General features: G+C 34.8%; 1 protein-coding gene across 1 annotated transcript; it reads left to right on the forward strand.

The window, feature by feature from the left end:
• Positions 1-6,745: 6,745 nt before the first annotated feature.
• LOC123564685 (uncharacterized) lies at positions 6,746-13,049 on the forward strand. The gene is made up of 3 exons (XM_045358428.2): positions 6,746-6,899; positions 7,545-7,665; positions 11,028-13,049. Exons 1-3 carry the CDS (start codon positions 6,763-6,765, stop codon positions 12,654-12,656), a joined length of 1,887 nt encoding a protein of 628 aa, XP_045214363.2. The 5' UTR covers positions 6,746-6,762; the 3' UTR covers positions 12,657-13,049.
• Positions 13,050-14,718: the final 1,669 nt, after the last annotated feature.

Here is a 14,718-nt window from a genome sequence, read left to right on the forward strand (position 1 = left end):
TGAAAATACACACACTTTGTTTTAAGAGGTAGCCCTTTACATAAAACGTGTTTTAACAGTTACTTGTTCCGGATTAACACTATATTTGATGCGATATTGTCAAAAACTGTCAAAAATCTCCTTCCCCCGCCGGACTGTACAGAAGTGTTTGAATAAACGGCACAAATCTCAGCTAAATGGACATGTGTGCTAAATCATAGACACATTTGCGCTCCAGGTGCACCCATCGTTTTCATTTGATTCGTTATTTAACGGGTAGAAATTCCTTTAAATCATACTTGCAATACCGGAAATTTGTAGTATCGGCCATATTTCTCCATCTGATCGGCGTAAAATTCACCGCTCAAACAACGTTGGAACCACTTGATCTGATAAAGCTATGGCCAGTGTGATAGTTTTAAGTGTATAATCTGCGTACCGGTATGTATTATCATGATTATGCAGGATTATCTTGATATAAACTCGCGTAATAGTTTACTTTTGTAACTAACCCTTTACACGGTTGCTTTTCTCGCTTTTCAGTAACTTTAAACCATTGTGATCGAATATACTTTTGGTCGGAGCCAACTACAAGTGTGCTCACCGATAACTAGGGTAACAGCTACGTCATTTACTACCTGCGTTTGATGTAAACGCCCATTCGGCGAGATTTTCTGAAATCGGCAGTAGTACTTCTCTTAAAAGTGTCCAGCTTTGGTCTGGATACCAACAGCGGTTGTGCAATGGTCTCCTAAGGACTTACCTATGACTTGTACCTGTGGACAGAAAGTCACATGGTGCTCAGTTTTTAGCTCACCTGAGCCAAAAGCTCATGGTGAGCTTTTGTGACCGCTTTCGTCCTTCATGCATTGTCTGTTCGTCAACAATTTCTAAAAAAAAAAATCTTCTTCTTCAAAACCACTGGGCAGAATGACACCAAACTTCACTGGAATGATCATTGAGTGGCCCCTTTCAAAATTATTCAAAGAATGGAATTCCACACAGAACTCGGGTTGCCATGGCAACCGAAAGGAAAAACTTTTAAAAAAATATTGTCCAAAACCGCAAGGTGTAGAGCCTCCATATTTGGCATGTGACATCATCTAATGGTCCTCTGTGAAGATTATAAAAGTTATGTCCCAGGGTTGAAAAGAGGCCCCGCCCTGGGGGTTCCAAGTTTTACATAAGACATATAGGATCTTCTCGTCTGAAACCACAAGACCTAGGCCTTTGATATTTGGTATGTTGCATTACCTTGTGGTCCTCTACCAAGATTGTTCATGTTATTACCCTGGGATAAAAAGAGGCCTTGCCCGTGGGGGTCCCAAGTTTTACATAGACATATAGGATTTTTTTTTTAATTCTTACCTGAAACTGCAAGGCCTAGGTTTTTGATATTTGGTATGTAGCATTGCCTAGACTTATATAGGATCTTCTCGTCTGAAGCCACAAGACCTAGGCCTTTGATATTTGGTATGTTGCATTACCTTGTGGTCCTCTATCAAGATTGTTCATGTGATAACCCTGGGTTGAAAAGAGGCTCTGCCCTTGGGGTCCCAAGTTTTACATAGACTTATATAAGAAAAAACTTTAAAAATCTTATCTGAAAGTTCAAGGCATAGGCTTTTGATATTTGGTATGTAGCGTTGCCTAGTGGTTCTCTAACAAGATTGTTCAAATTATACCCCTGGGGTGAAAAGAGACCCGCCCCAGGGGTCACTTTTTATATGAGTTATATAGGAAAAAATACTTCAAAAATTTTCTTATCATATTTCCTAGACTGTTTAATTATAATTACCTGATGACCCTAAATAATTGGGGGTCACCTGACTGTGACCTTGACCTACTGACCTACTTTCTTGTCTTTTAAGATACAGCCTTGAAATTTGGATGACATACACTGTTTTGCATACCGATCTTAAAACTGACTTTTAGTGACATTTGAATTAGTTAACACAACTGGGAAAAGATTTCAGTGCTTACTCATAAAAAAAATTGACTTTCTTATCTGATCTCGTACACTTGTCTATGTAGCTCATATTACTAAGGTGAGCGATCTAGGGTCATCATGACCCTCCTGTTTTAGTCTGTTGTATGCAATGTGCAAGGTGGATTCAGCTGAATGCAGTACAACAGAATGTATGCCTGTACTATAACTAGGAAGCTTTGCTTACATAGCTCATAGCTTCTTCTAGGTTGGAAAATTTGATCCTCAGGTGATGTATTTACGTGAAATCTGTGTTGAAAGCCAGACAAAATTCTTATGCTTTTTAGGGGACTTTTCTTACCAAAAATTCAAGGCAGACAAAACATGAGCCAGAAATACAAAGCAAACATTCCCCACAAGGAAAAAAATCCCTTTTTGACATAGAAATTTTGTTAAAGTTGCTAGTAAGCATGTTTCTCAGGAACTAATTGCGTAAATTTTTTCAGATTCTCCTCTTGGCACATCTGTTGCATCATAAGGTTACCTTACATGGCATATTTTGATAACTGTCTTTCATTTGGGCATAATTATGCACCTTTTTCATCTTGGAAAATTTTACTTAAAGTGGTATTATGCGCATCTTACTGCATATAGTGTGTTTTTGGCGAATGTTCTATAAAAGCAATTTTCGGTTGCTGTGCATTTAAATGCGTTAAATTAACGATGATGCCGCATAACCATTTGAAATTGATGCTTTAGAAATAAAGAAATGGACTAATAAAATAATAGTTATTTTCTTTAATATTCTACGAAGTGATCTCTCTTACCTATAGGTAAAGATTTCTGAAATTGAAGAGAAGCAACTCCTGCGTGCAGTTCGACTTTTCTTAGAATGTCTGCCCCGTCCAAATATGAGAAGTCATATTTGGAAAGTTAGATAGGTAACAAGAATAGTTTGGTACATGTCAGGATACGAGTTATATGACCCAGGGAAGTGCCTACGCCTTTAGTATCTTGAACAATGAATTGGGTCCAATCGCTAAGGCGACAATTTCTAAGACTAGCTGACAAACGAAATAGAATGTCCTTTGTTAAAACGTAGAGCTGGTGAGACCAAATATCTCATATATATAGAATTTTCCTCTGGCTACCTTGCCTAAATGATTCGTGTACCAATGATTCTTAAACGATTTTAATTATGAGCTAGACAATTTCAGGGATCAGGCAAATCACTAAATGTTTCAAACTAACACTCTTAAATAGCTCAAATTCCTATAGGCTGGAGACTACACTTGACTGGTCTTTTTGTTGAAATTCCCGTCAGACAATGTCTTTGAATCAACAACATACGAATCCTATCGCATAGATGCTCGGCCTCTGTCCTCTTAACTGAAGTTACAACTCTATATGAATGCCCTGACTCCTGGATGCTCAGCGTCTATATGCCGTCACATGTAGCATTCAACTACCATATAGGTATATCCCCTGTGCCTTGTCTGTACTTCGCCAATAACGCTGAACCGTCTATAAGCTGGAACTCTCCTACTATCTCAGTAGATTACCAAACCCTGGGTCTCTGTCTCAGCTTCCCGATGCTCAGCCTTTATCTCTTCTTTAATCTATCAACTTCCAAAATTTTCTTTTTAATAATTTATCCGCCCTGACGGTACTGGGATAGATTATTAGTTGAATCCGCGATGTGACTTCTTCTACCGCTGGATACCGAATGCCCTCCCTTCTTCTTCTTGTTTATGTTTAATTAGGGTCCATCCACCCTTTAGGGCACAACATAGCTTTCGCTAATTAAGAGTACGGACCCCCAGCATGTCACCAGGCATGCTGTTAAAGATGTTTTTTGAAGCCAAATGGTGAAGTAAATTTACCTCTATGCAATTTCCGTAGAGTATAAGCCAAAAATCCAAATAATTTTAAAGCGAATCCATCTACCTATTATACCTCAACAGACGTGCTATTTTTAGAACTTGTTTCTGATTGGTCCAAATTTAAACATGGCGTTTAACGAGTACTTGCTGTATCAAATATCTGGTTCCTTTTAACTTTTGTATAGGACAATGGGACATGTGTGATACTGGGATCCAGCTATCCACATAATGAAACCAAATCAGCCACAAATGACCAAAATTCTATTATTTATAGCAATTCAAACAATAATTATAGCAATCACAACCTGAGAAGGGAGTCAAGCACTACTGTGCTTATGTGTTACGTTATTAATATATAAAGTATACAAATTATTCTGACAGTACACTGGGTTAAAAGTTATAATTTTCTCCACCCTGTTTACACACGCATCTTTTTCAGCCAGATTTTTGCGTGAAAAATACCCATAATTCCACTTTAAGCTTTTGTGTGTAAGATGGTATTTTCTTATATGCTGGACAGAATTTTACAGTGTCTTTGCTGGTGCTGGAAAAACTTGTCTTACACCCCGGGGTGTAAGATGAATCGTGTGCTGAAATTTATTAATGTGTGTTCAATTCATTTCTCCTATTAATTGAAGTAAGCAAGAAAAAAGAATTTTTCACAAATTGAAGGCACATACGGAAATATATCTGGCTCTCGGGTAACAGTTCATCTTGAGCCAGATATTTGCATCTGCACCTTCAACCAGTGAAAGATTATCAGGTGAAAGGGATTCAGTTACTAGAGTGCACCATCATTTGACAGGTCTTGTTAAAATTCTGCTGAGAAATAAGTTTTATTAAGATACAATACATCCATTGCATTACAAAATATAGAAATTGTAACACAAGACAGGAAATCCTACATTTACAACTATTACACAAGTTTCTACTGAAATAGGATTTTAAAATTAATATTATTTTAAATACCCCATTTAAAATAATATTAAGCTCTTTTAAATCAACGGCGTGATGTCTGAAAATAAAGGAGAAAAACGTTCTTAAAATTTTAAGATTACATATCTATCAAATAAAATGACACACTACCTTCGAAGCTGACACGCTTTGGATAGTGTTTAATCCACTATTTTTCTGTTGAAATATAAGCCAATACCATTGATATTTTACATCTTTCTACGGAATGTCAGTAATAGAAACATTTTTTAGTTTCAAAGTATTTGACATAAACGATTTTAAGAATTTATTTATTTACCTTATTTTTGATTGGATTGTTATTAAGCTTACAGGATATTTAGCTAATATAAATTTAGTTCACATAAATGTAACGTTTCCATATTTATGCACTGGAAGGATGGCGTTGTCAGTAAGTTCGTCTTCTCTATGTTCGTAGCATAACTTAAAACTATACTAGAGATTGTCTCGGTACCTGGAATATAGGCAGATGGCAGTGAGGCAGAGTGCAGTGCGCAACAATTATAAGTCTAGCATCAGTAAGTTTTAAATTTCGTCCTTTTTCAGCTTTCCTGATGTTATGGCGAGCTGTTAGTATAGGTGTAGGGTCCTGTGTCTATCATCATGCTTCATTATTATTTCTTAAACATTTTTTCTGAGACTGCCAATCTGAATAACACCAACTGCAGCTGTTTACCCAACCCTCGGGACAGCTTGGATAAAAAGCCTCGCAAACCTTTGCTCGGTTTTCCATTCCACACTGTCCCTCGGGTAAGGAAAAAACCCCGTCTTACACAGCTAAACATGTAAGATCCTTATACACACCTTGTTAACGATTTTCAGCAAGGCAAGTTCATATCTCAGTTCTCACCCATCATAACTGAATAAAACATTCCATCTCCATGATAATAACAACTAAATGTCATTGGTTCCACAACTTTTAGCTGCCATTTTGTCATTTTGATGAAAGTATGCCCCTTTTGTACTTGACCATTTTTCTACAAAATCCTATACGCAGCTGCCAACTTGTCAGGGTGTATCTCTCTAACCGCACATCACAACCTGATTAAACTTCGCACACGTCTTTCATTATCAACTGAATGACGTAGGTCACCTTAGCTCTCTTTATGCACCCCTCCTCCACAATCCTGCATATAACGTTGCTGTTCGTACGTAGCCTTAGGCCTACATAGTACGTCCTGAAATAGTGTGTCCAACTCCTCCCACACTATTAGCCTGATTTGCTTCAAACTTTTACAGATGAACAAGCTAGCCTAGATGTGCAGATGGTCATAAAGGAAGGATTTATTTCTGTGACTATTTTTACCACAGTTATGACCTTTTTTGCTAGGCTTTTTTTTATATAGAACATAGAGTAAAAATCTTTTGTGTCCATCACTAGTAGCCTGATTTGCTTCAAACAGATAATCATAAAAGAAGGATTTTTTCTGTGAATATTTTTACTGCAGTTATGGCCCTTTGGTAGTTTTTGCTATATAGAGAATGGCACAGAATGTGGGGACATCCTTGTCCTATGGATACAATTCTAGTTTCTTGAATAAAGTTTGTTATTCCTTGCTGTGAAGCGGATGGGGAAATGCAGAAATGTTGTTTATACATCTGCCTGTCTGTCCATCTTTATTGCAAATAAAAAATCACCCCCGGGCAGAGGTAACAAAAAACCCCTACTAGTGCACAAAATAGACGGTCAACAGCTATATTCCTGTAGGTCTTGTAAAGTTCTTTCATCATTAAAAGTTTAAAAGTAAGGAAAGGCCCATAACCCAAAGATTAAAATGTTGGCCTATAGAAATTCAGTCGATAGCCACCGAATGAACATCAATATTTCCGCAGAGTGGAAATGTAGGATATTCGTGAGTAAAAGATATTTTGATCGTGCATATAAAACAAACTACAGTTTTCTTAAATTAAATTTTACCCATTCTATATATTTTCACTTTGAAAAAAAAAAACAGCTATAGTATACAGCTAACGTAATCGTGAAACATCGGGTATTTCCGTATGCTCGTTACAGTCAAGGTTTATATACATGTTATCAAAGTTCAAATATTCTCTTACAATAAAACGACAGAAGTGTGTTGTGTTTATCAATGTGATACTAAATTTAAATGTTTTGGAGATAGAGTTATCATGAATAAGTGAGTATCGTATTGCACTATAACATTTTGTAGTGTGTCACTTTCTGTTTCATTAGATCTATGAGTTTAAGAAATCTTTTAAAGATAGGTGGTTTCTTGTGCAATTTTTGGGTTGAAACTTTGTTGAGTATAGGCAACTTCTCAGCCAACTTTTTAAACCATGTAAATGCTTTCGTATAGTTTATTGTCTGATTTACAGAGTTACAATACGATTTTTTTTTTGGGTTGGTGGGGTGGGCGGGGGAGGGGGGGGGGGGGGGTTAAACCTGAAGGTAATTAAGTTAGTGCCTTGGTGATTAAATAGCCTAGTATATATTGCACATTCATGTACTTACTTATCGCACTGACTTAGCATATAAATTAATCAAATGGGCTTTAAGTTCCACAAACACAAGTTCCGTCATATGATGATTCCCAGCTTTTAAAAGATGGGACCGACCCACGTACCTGTCCCTCTGAACATTGTTTTAGGCACGGATGGACACCTGGGTAAACCACTGACCTTCCGCTAACCAGCTGCACCACTTCCTCACAAAAGATGGCTCTAAACTGGTAAGCGATACGAACTCAACGACCTCATCTACTCGCTCACGGAAATTTGTATACGAACTTGAAAAATGTTATTAACAAATACGTTTATTGCAGAAAGAAGACATTGATTACTGCGTTGGGCATGACTATTGTTTTAATGTTTATAGCACTACTGTCCGACTTCTTCAAACCTGTGGCTAAGAGAGCTCCGCCTCCGGTCTCATCGAATACAAAGGTAAATTATTTGAATTATAAGATTCTTGTAGGAAAATTAACGAGTTACTTAGATTGTTACTTTCTTTGCGAGTTATATTAGGTTGCATCAGTTGAGTCAATCTAGTATGTATATTTTGTTTGTTTTTGGTTTAACGCCTTTTTTCAACAGTATTTCAGTTATGTAACTGCTGGCAGTTAACCGAACTTGTGTTCCTGGAATCTGTACCAGTACAAAGCTGCAAATAACTGCCAGCTTCCCAACATGAATCAGAAATATTTCAGACATAATGTCTTTTATCAAATACGGCCCGCCCGAGGATAGAACTCACGACCCTGCGATCCGTAGAGCGGCGCTCTCCCTATTGAGCTAAGCGGGCGGGTTGTCTAGTATATATCGAGGGGTTAAAGCCAGAACGGTATAAGTCCATTTTTCAAATAGTGGAGAAAAATGCAAAAGAAGGTTTTAGATAAATAAAACTTTTTACTGAATCAGAATATTTAGGTAAGATTTGGTTATATTATAGACAATAATGTTATTACAATGTATGAAGAATATAAAAGGACTACTCATAAATTAAATTGGTTTTATAGTTAAAATTGTACTTAACTCAATCTGGCATACAACAAAATGGAAAATAATTCGAGGGTTCAAATGTGTTAAGTGCACTTAGTTCTCTAAAATATTGCAATAATGCTGGTTTTATTCAATGCCATACTGTCACAAGTGCACTTACAACAAAACTATTGAATCTTATGACATGATTTACAAAGACTTAGGAAATATGTGCACTTAGTACAAATAGAAATGTTGAGTAAAATGTGTATAAAATTACAAAATATGTTTAAAATTGTATAACAATTACGCTACACAAAATTTCAACAATCCATTCTAGATATTAGTAAAATAACGTTTTCCCATCTTTTTCTATATAGTACCTCTTAAAACAAAAGAACTCTTGCACTTGTACTTTCAACATGTCTGGTTCTGATAAGCAGTCTCTGACTGCTTTTTCAGAATGAATATTCTTGAAATACTGATGGAATTCTGAAGATGTTGTTCCATCAGAACAAAGCTAAAGAAGTCGTTCCTTTTTTGTATAATGGGAAGTTTTGCATTGTGGATCGGCAGTAAATCAGATTTTATAGAAGCTTCTTTCCTTGATTTCAGTTTTATACATTGGAAATGTAGGTCATCGAAACTGTATTAAACATATTCATTTGCAGGTTTACCTTCTTTAAATTTTAACCTTTTATTTTTTTTCCCCACTTTTCTGTCCCTTTTTATCCAAGCTTTTTTTTTTGGACTTCATACTTTGCAATGTTCTTTATGGAAAGAAATTCTCACTGGTAAATGTGCTACAACACAAGGATTTTTTGTTTTTGCCATTCTCACAATTCTATCTGACTGACAGGGTATGAATACAGTAACAGTAACTGAAGTTGCTTTCTTTGCTCTTCTATTTCCTTGTTTATACTACTACTCCATTTACAATCATTATCCGTTTGCATAAGTTCGCTTACTTAAAACTTGCTCAATGGTTTCTGTGTTATTGTATTTTTCTTTTGCATGTCAGTGTATATAAAAATCTCCGTGATCAAAATCCCCTTCTCTGAAAAAAGACAGTATGTTACAAAATCCCATTCATACTTTTTCAGGGGTATCATATTCCCCTCTTTAAATATAGCAGGGGTACCATAATCCCCTTCTTGAAAATGTCGGGGCTATCAAAATCCTCTTGATTAGAATACCCTCTACTGAAGAAAATATCGGCAAGGGTAACTTTTAAGTTAATATTTGAAGAATTGTGTGGTTCCTATTTTGATAAAGTGGAAATAATCAATGAACTAACTTTAAGTATTATATTAAACTATTTTATATCCAAAATTCCACAAAATAGAACTCTGAGTTTTAACAACTGATAAACTGAAACGGTGGAAGTGAAATTTAAAATTAAACAAACTGAATAATATTTCTCTTATCGTTTTCATTAAAATTATTAGATCTATCAGTGTTATTAAATAAACAACAGTATTTTCTGACAAACAAGTATATACTTGAGCACAATGTCATACTTTATGCATTGAAGTGTGTCTGAACTTTTAGCTCATAACAATACTGGGGTAAAGACGGAGGATAGCGGATAAGTCATGCCTCAATAATAATTGACGTTGAATTATACCAACTAAACACTATTGTCACTAAATGGAAATTCTGTAAAAATAATTATTAATTTTGATTGTCCCTCACTTTAATGTTACAGCAACAATTCAGACCTTCACAACAATCACAATGAAAACACATATACTTTACTTTCCTAGTAAATTATTTTATGTACATGTATGCCAACTTCAAAGTTCACAAGAGTTTCTTTATTCTTTATTCTTCAGATATTTTCCACAATTTTCATGTTGAACTTAAATTGGGCAAAGAGAAGAAAAACAAATTGTAGCAACCTAATTTTCTATTTAATACATGTAATAAACTTGGTTGACAATGGAACATGGAATCAGTAAAACTACTTTGACTGCAGATGGTTGGTTTTGTTTTGTGCTCAATTTGTTTGATTTTTTTCTCTATCTCTGGTTTTCATTTTACTATGTTCCTGATTAAACAGTCTCACTTATCTAATATATACGAATATGGCAGAAATACTGTTAAATCTGGAGTTTTCACCATTTTAGCAGGAAACAATATAAGTTTTCATGTGAATATAACATAAACCTTGATAAAAATATTACTTTCCATTTACAATTAACAATTATATACCTTGTGGATACAAGTTCTGAAAGTATTTTCTTGCCTAATTAACCAAAGGTGTTAATTCCAGAATGTATTAAGTGATCATATTTCATTTGCGCCTTGAATTATTAACATAATGTGTTACTTCTAGAATGGTTTAAGTGCACTTGTATCGTTTTGGCACATTTCTAACCTCACATAATGTGAAGGAAGGTGCACTTAAATCCTTCTGGTTTTCATGTTAATGCACTTATAACGTTCTGGCATACAACAATACTGATGATAAGCTCTTACTGCGATATGGTTCCCTTTGATATCTTAGGTTTCATACCTTATATGGTGCCGGAGATAAGGGCAAAAGAAGGGGCTTTAAAAATGGTATTAAAAAGTCTAAAAAAGTGATTTTCAGTAAAACGTGGACTTATACTGTTCTGGCTTTAACCCCTCGATATATATATATATATGGTTATAGCCAATTTCAGTTCAAACTCGTCTAATTCTAAACCGAGTTAAAAAAAGTTGTCATTCCTTCGTTCCTTTTCAAAATATCTAAATCAAATTTAAGATCACATTTTGTCCAAGTCAGTAGCTTGTCAAATGTAGAGCTTATTTATAATATCATGAGAACAAAATCTTTTCAGGGACAGATGCAGATTTCATTTCTATCGGGAGATAAGAATTTAATTACCGAAGCGGATAACGGAACGGGACCAATTTTACTAACAAGAAAAAGTTCAGAAATTTATTATCAGGACATCAGAACCGGCCAAACCCAGTCGAACGCTAAGCAAAAGTCTTTTCATACAACGATTACACCGGCATTGACAAAGACAACAGACAGCATAACTGATTCTGAAAATAAGAATGAGGCTACTCATATAGAATTTTTGAAAGTACACAAAGCTGCAAGTTCGACTGCACAAAGCATCATTCTTCGATTCGGACTAAAACGAAACCTGTCATTTGTGATTCCTACTCCAACCCATTATATATCTACTCAGAAATATTTCTTTAGTGACATATGGCCACCTTTGCCGGAAAAGCCGAATGCGCACCAAAGAGTGGATAAGAATATAAAATCTAATCATAAATATGATATTCTTAGCCACCACATGGTTTTTAACCATAAAAAGGTTTCACAACTTCTGTATAACGATACAGTTTATGTTGCAATTGTTCGAGATCCATTCGACCTTTTCATTTCATCCGCTTGTTATTACAAGTTCGCTCTAAAGTCGCCATATCCATATTTAGGCAAACTGTCCAACGAAACTTTTATTACAGATCTAATAAGAAATCCGAAGCAAAACGAGGCAACAACTATGTCCGAGTCTATGACCTTTAACTCTATGGCGTATGATTTTGGTATGTCCCTTAGTCTTAGGACAGCTGAAAAAATAACCGAACAAAGCTTTGTGGAATTTCTAAACAAAACGGGAAATATTTTTCATCTTGTGATGGTCGTTGAAAAGTTCGATGAATCGTTGGTGTTACTGAAGAGGTACTTAAACTGGACATTACAAGATATATTGTATATCAAAATTAATACATTTTCACCAAATAACGTTAGCAATCTATCGGATTATTTTGGTGTAACAGCAGACGACATGACAATTTTCAGAAAGAGAAACAAATTTGATTACGGAATATATAATTTCTTTAAAGACCGTTTGGAAAAACAAATTTCAAAAGAAGAATTTTTCACAGACGAAGTGGAGCATTTTAAAGTAATGTTACGCGATGTTCAAAAGTTTTGTTCTAAAGTGGAGGCAGAACAGTTAAAAGCCAAAGAGTGCATGCAAAATACAGATGATTCATTGGACATTAAATATAGTGAAGGCATTAAGAATAATAACACAGAACTCGAAAATAGCACGCAGTTTAAAAATCAGGAGCTATTAAAATCCATTAATTTGATAATTACAACAAAGAACGTGTCAGCTGGTCAAAAGAAGGAATTACACGAGTTATTCGAATTAATAGAAAGTGACTCGCTAGAAACAACAACAATGAATCTCTCAAAACTTTTACCATTGCTTTTTCGGGACAGGGATTGCCCAAGTACTCGTGAATCAAAACTCTTGGTTCCAGAGTCAAAATGGAATAAGAACTTTTATGTGACATCACGTGACTGTGACATTATGACGAAGGATATTATGTCACTTTACGAAATAGTGAAACAAAACCATTTAAAAGTCCAGATTGAAGATAAGTTTGGCAATAATTTTTCAATTATTGAGGTTGTTAAATATTTATCAACATTCACCTAAATGACCAGTGTCGGACATTTAAACAATTTTGTTTTCGGTTATTTATTTTAGCGGCAACGATGGCTTGAAACAGTATCGTGCGATTGTTATATAAAAAGGTGAATCTAGCGCCAGTGTGGAAATGTTTGCCTTGATCTTTAACCTGAGCGTTCAAGCAATTATATTTAGAAGAAAATGCTTGATCTGTACCCTTAATGCATGCTGCCCGTTATAGATACAGTTATTTAAAAAATGTTCACGGCCAAAAGTTCATATTTTCATTTCTCTTAGATCATCTAGATCTAGAAGAACCATATTCAATGTAGCAAAAATTGTAAACTTAGTTGTTAAGCTACCTGGATCAGCTGCTTCTTAATTAAGGAAATACTGATGTAAATATAGTTACTCGCATTGCCTTGTTTTATGTTATGTCGTTCCACTATTTATCTTGAAAAACGCTAATGAGCCAAAGGCAAATAACTCGCAGATATTCTTTATAAAAATTAAATGGAAATTATGATTTTACCAGACCAGCTGCACGTTTTCATTCCATATAATTCCTGATTTTATAGCGTAGTTTGAATATAAAATCAAACATGACAGTGACACAGCTATTAAATAGAAAAAAAAGAAATGTTTGCAAGAAAGAATGTTTATTCCAAAACTAAATATTATTTAAAACAGGTATGCAAACATGTATAAAAAGCCACGGATATATTTTACAACATATAACACAACACAACACAAAACCACATAACACTAAACAACAGACGATATAATATTTTGTTATAGTCTCACTTTTATATGTACACATGTAGATCATGTTACAACAATTCTATATCCAATCACCACACGAACCCATTCTCGATGTGAGGCATAAATGTCCTACCAAATATCATTTTCAGGTGACAGTAACTTATACGTAGATTTCCTCCTTTGAATCTCACCTTGAATGAAACTTTTATTCAGAGTACTTGTATTACGAATCAGTTTTATGTCCCTTCCGAAGAACAAGGTGTAGGTCTATACTGTTACTCGCATGTACATCTGTCGGTCTGTCGGGTGGAGTTATCGTCCATACGATGGTAGATCATTTGGTTTCCGATCAAACACTGGAATCGCTTCGACCTTTAGTTGCCAGTAAGTCATAAACTATGTATTAAACAATCACTTAACGGTCATGTCTTTTCTTAAATAGGTTTTAAGGCAAAATAGCACAAAACGTAATTATTATCCAAGTCTTAAAATAAAGTATAACAAACATATCCTTATCAATCAGTTTTAATCAATCAGTTTTAATCAATCAGGTTTAGGTAAAGTATAACAAACATATCATTAGCCCGGCTTATAAATCCTAAAATATGGCCGAACCTTGCAAACTTTAGTAGAGACTTAAGATAATACATTTCTTAAAGAGCAATACCAGATGACAATTTCTGGATATGGAACACTCGAATCAGTCAACCATGAAAGTCTGGGCTAACTGTTTTATGGCGTCATCACTAGGACATTTGTATTCGTAAAAATAATTTGGTTATGTTCAGCAACAATAACATTTTATTGCCCTCTTCTAAATTTCTAATAATGTGGTGACAAAACAATTGGGTTATGTAGAGCTTCTCAAAGTTACATTATTCTAAGAAATATTGAAGAAAGATTACTTTGTGAATAATTTGTATGAGAAGGGATAAATTATCTAAAACGACGCATCACAAAATCGTAAACTTTACATTCTGTTTTCAAACAAAGACAAAACTTTAAATAAAATAGTGTCATAAAAAAGAGGAAGTATGTGTTTATAATTAGATAATATCGATTTAGAATTCTTCCGACTATAAATGCTTTTTCGGGTCATTTTAAATTTGTCTACAGATACGGGAGAGATGCCTGATTTTTTCACATTCTAAATGTTGTATATTTCTTTCTTGTGGATACGAACCAAAGCTCAAATACTTCTCTATACTTTTGCAGCGATATGTTACTTGATATAACATAATGAAAAATAATGTAGAGTGGTTAATTTCACGACTATTTCACAACAGAGCTAGGCTAAGGGATGGCATATAAAATATTAAGAAAAGCA

Source organism: Mercenaria mercenaria, chromosome 2, assembly GCF_021730395.1.
Source record: "Mercenaria mercenaria strain notata chromosome 2, MADL_Memer_1, whole genome shotgun sequence".
NCBI lineage: Eukaryota > Metazoa > Mollusca > Bivalvia > Venerida > Veneridae > Mercenaria > Mercenaria mercenaria.

Bases quoted from the DNA above. Each gene is read 5' to 3' on its own strand.
- LOC123564685 (XM_045358428.2), top strand. From the start codon at position 6,763: ATGCTCGTTACAGTCAAGGTTTATATACATGTTATCAAAGTTCAAATA. The intron at 6,900-7,544 runs GTGAGTATCGTA...CGTTTATTGCAG, and splicing joins GATAGAGTTATCATGAATAA to AAAGAAGACATTGATTACTG. The intron at 7,666-11,027 runs GTAAATTATTTG...AAATCTTTTCAG, and splicing joins CGGTCTCATCGAATACAAAG to GGACAGATGCAGATTTCATT.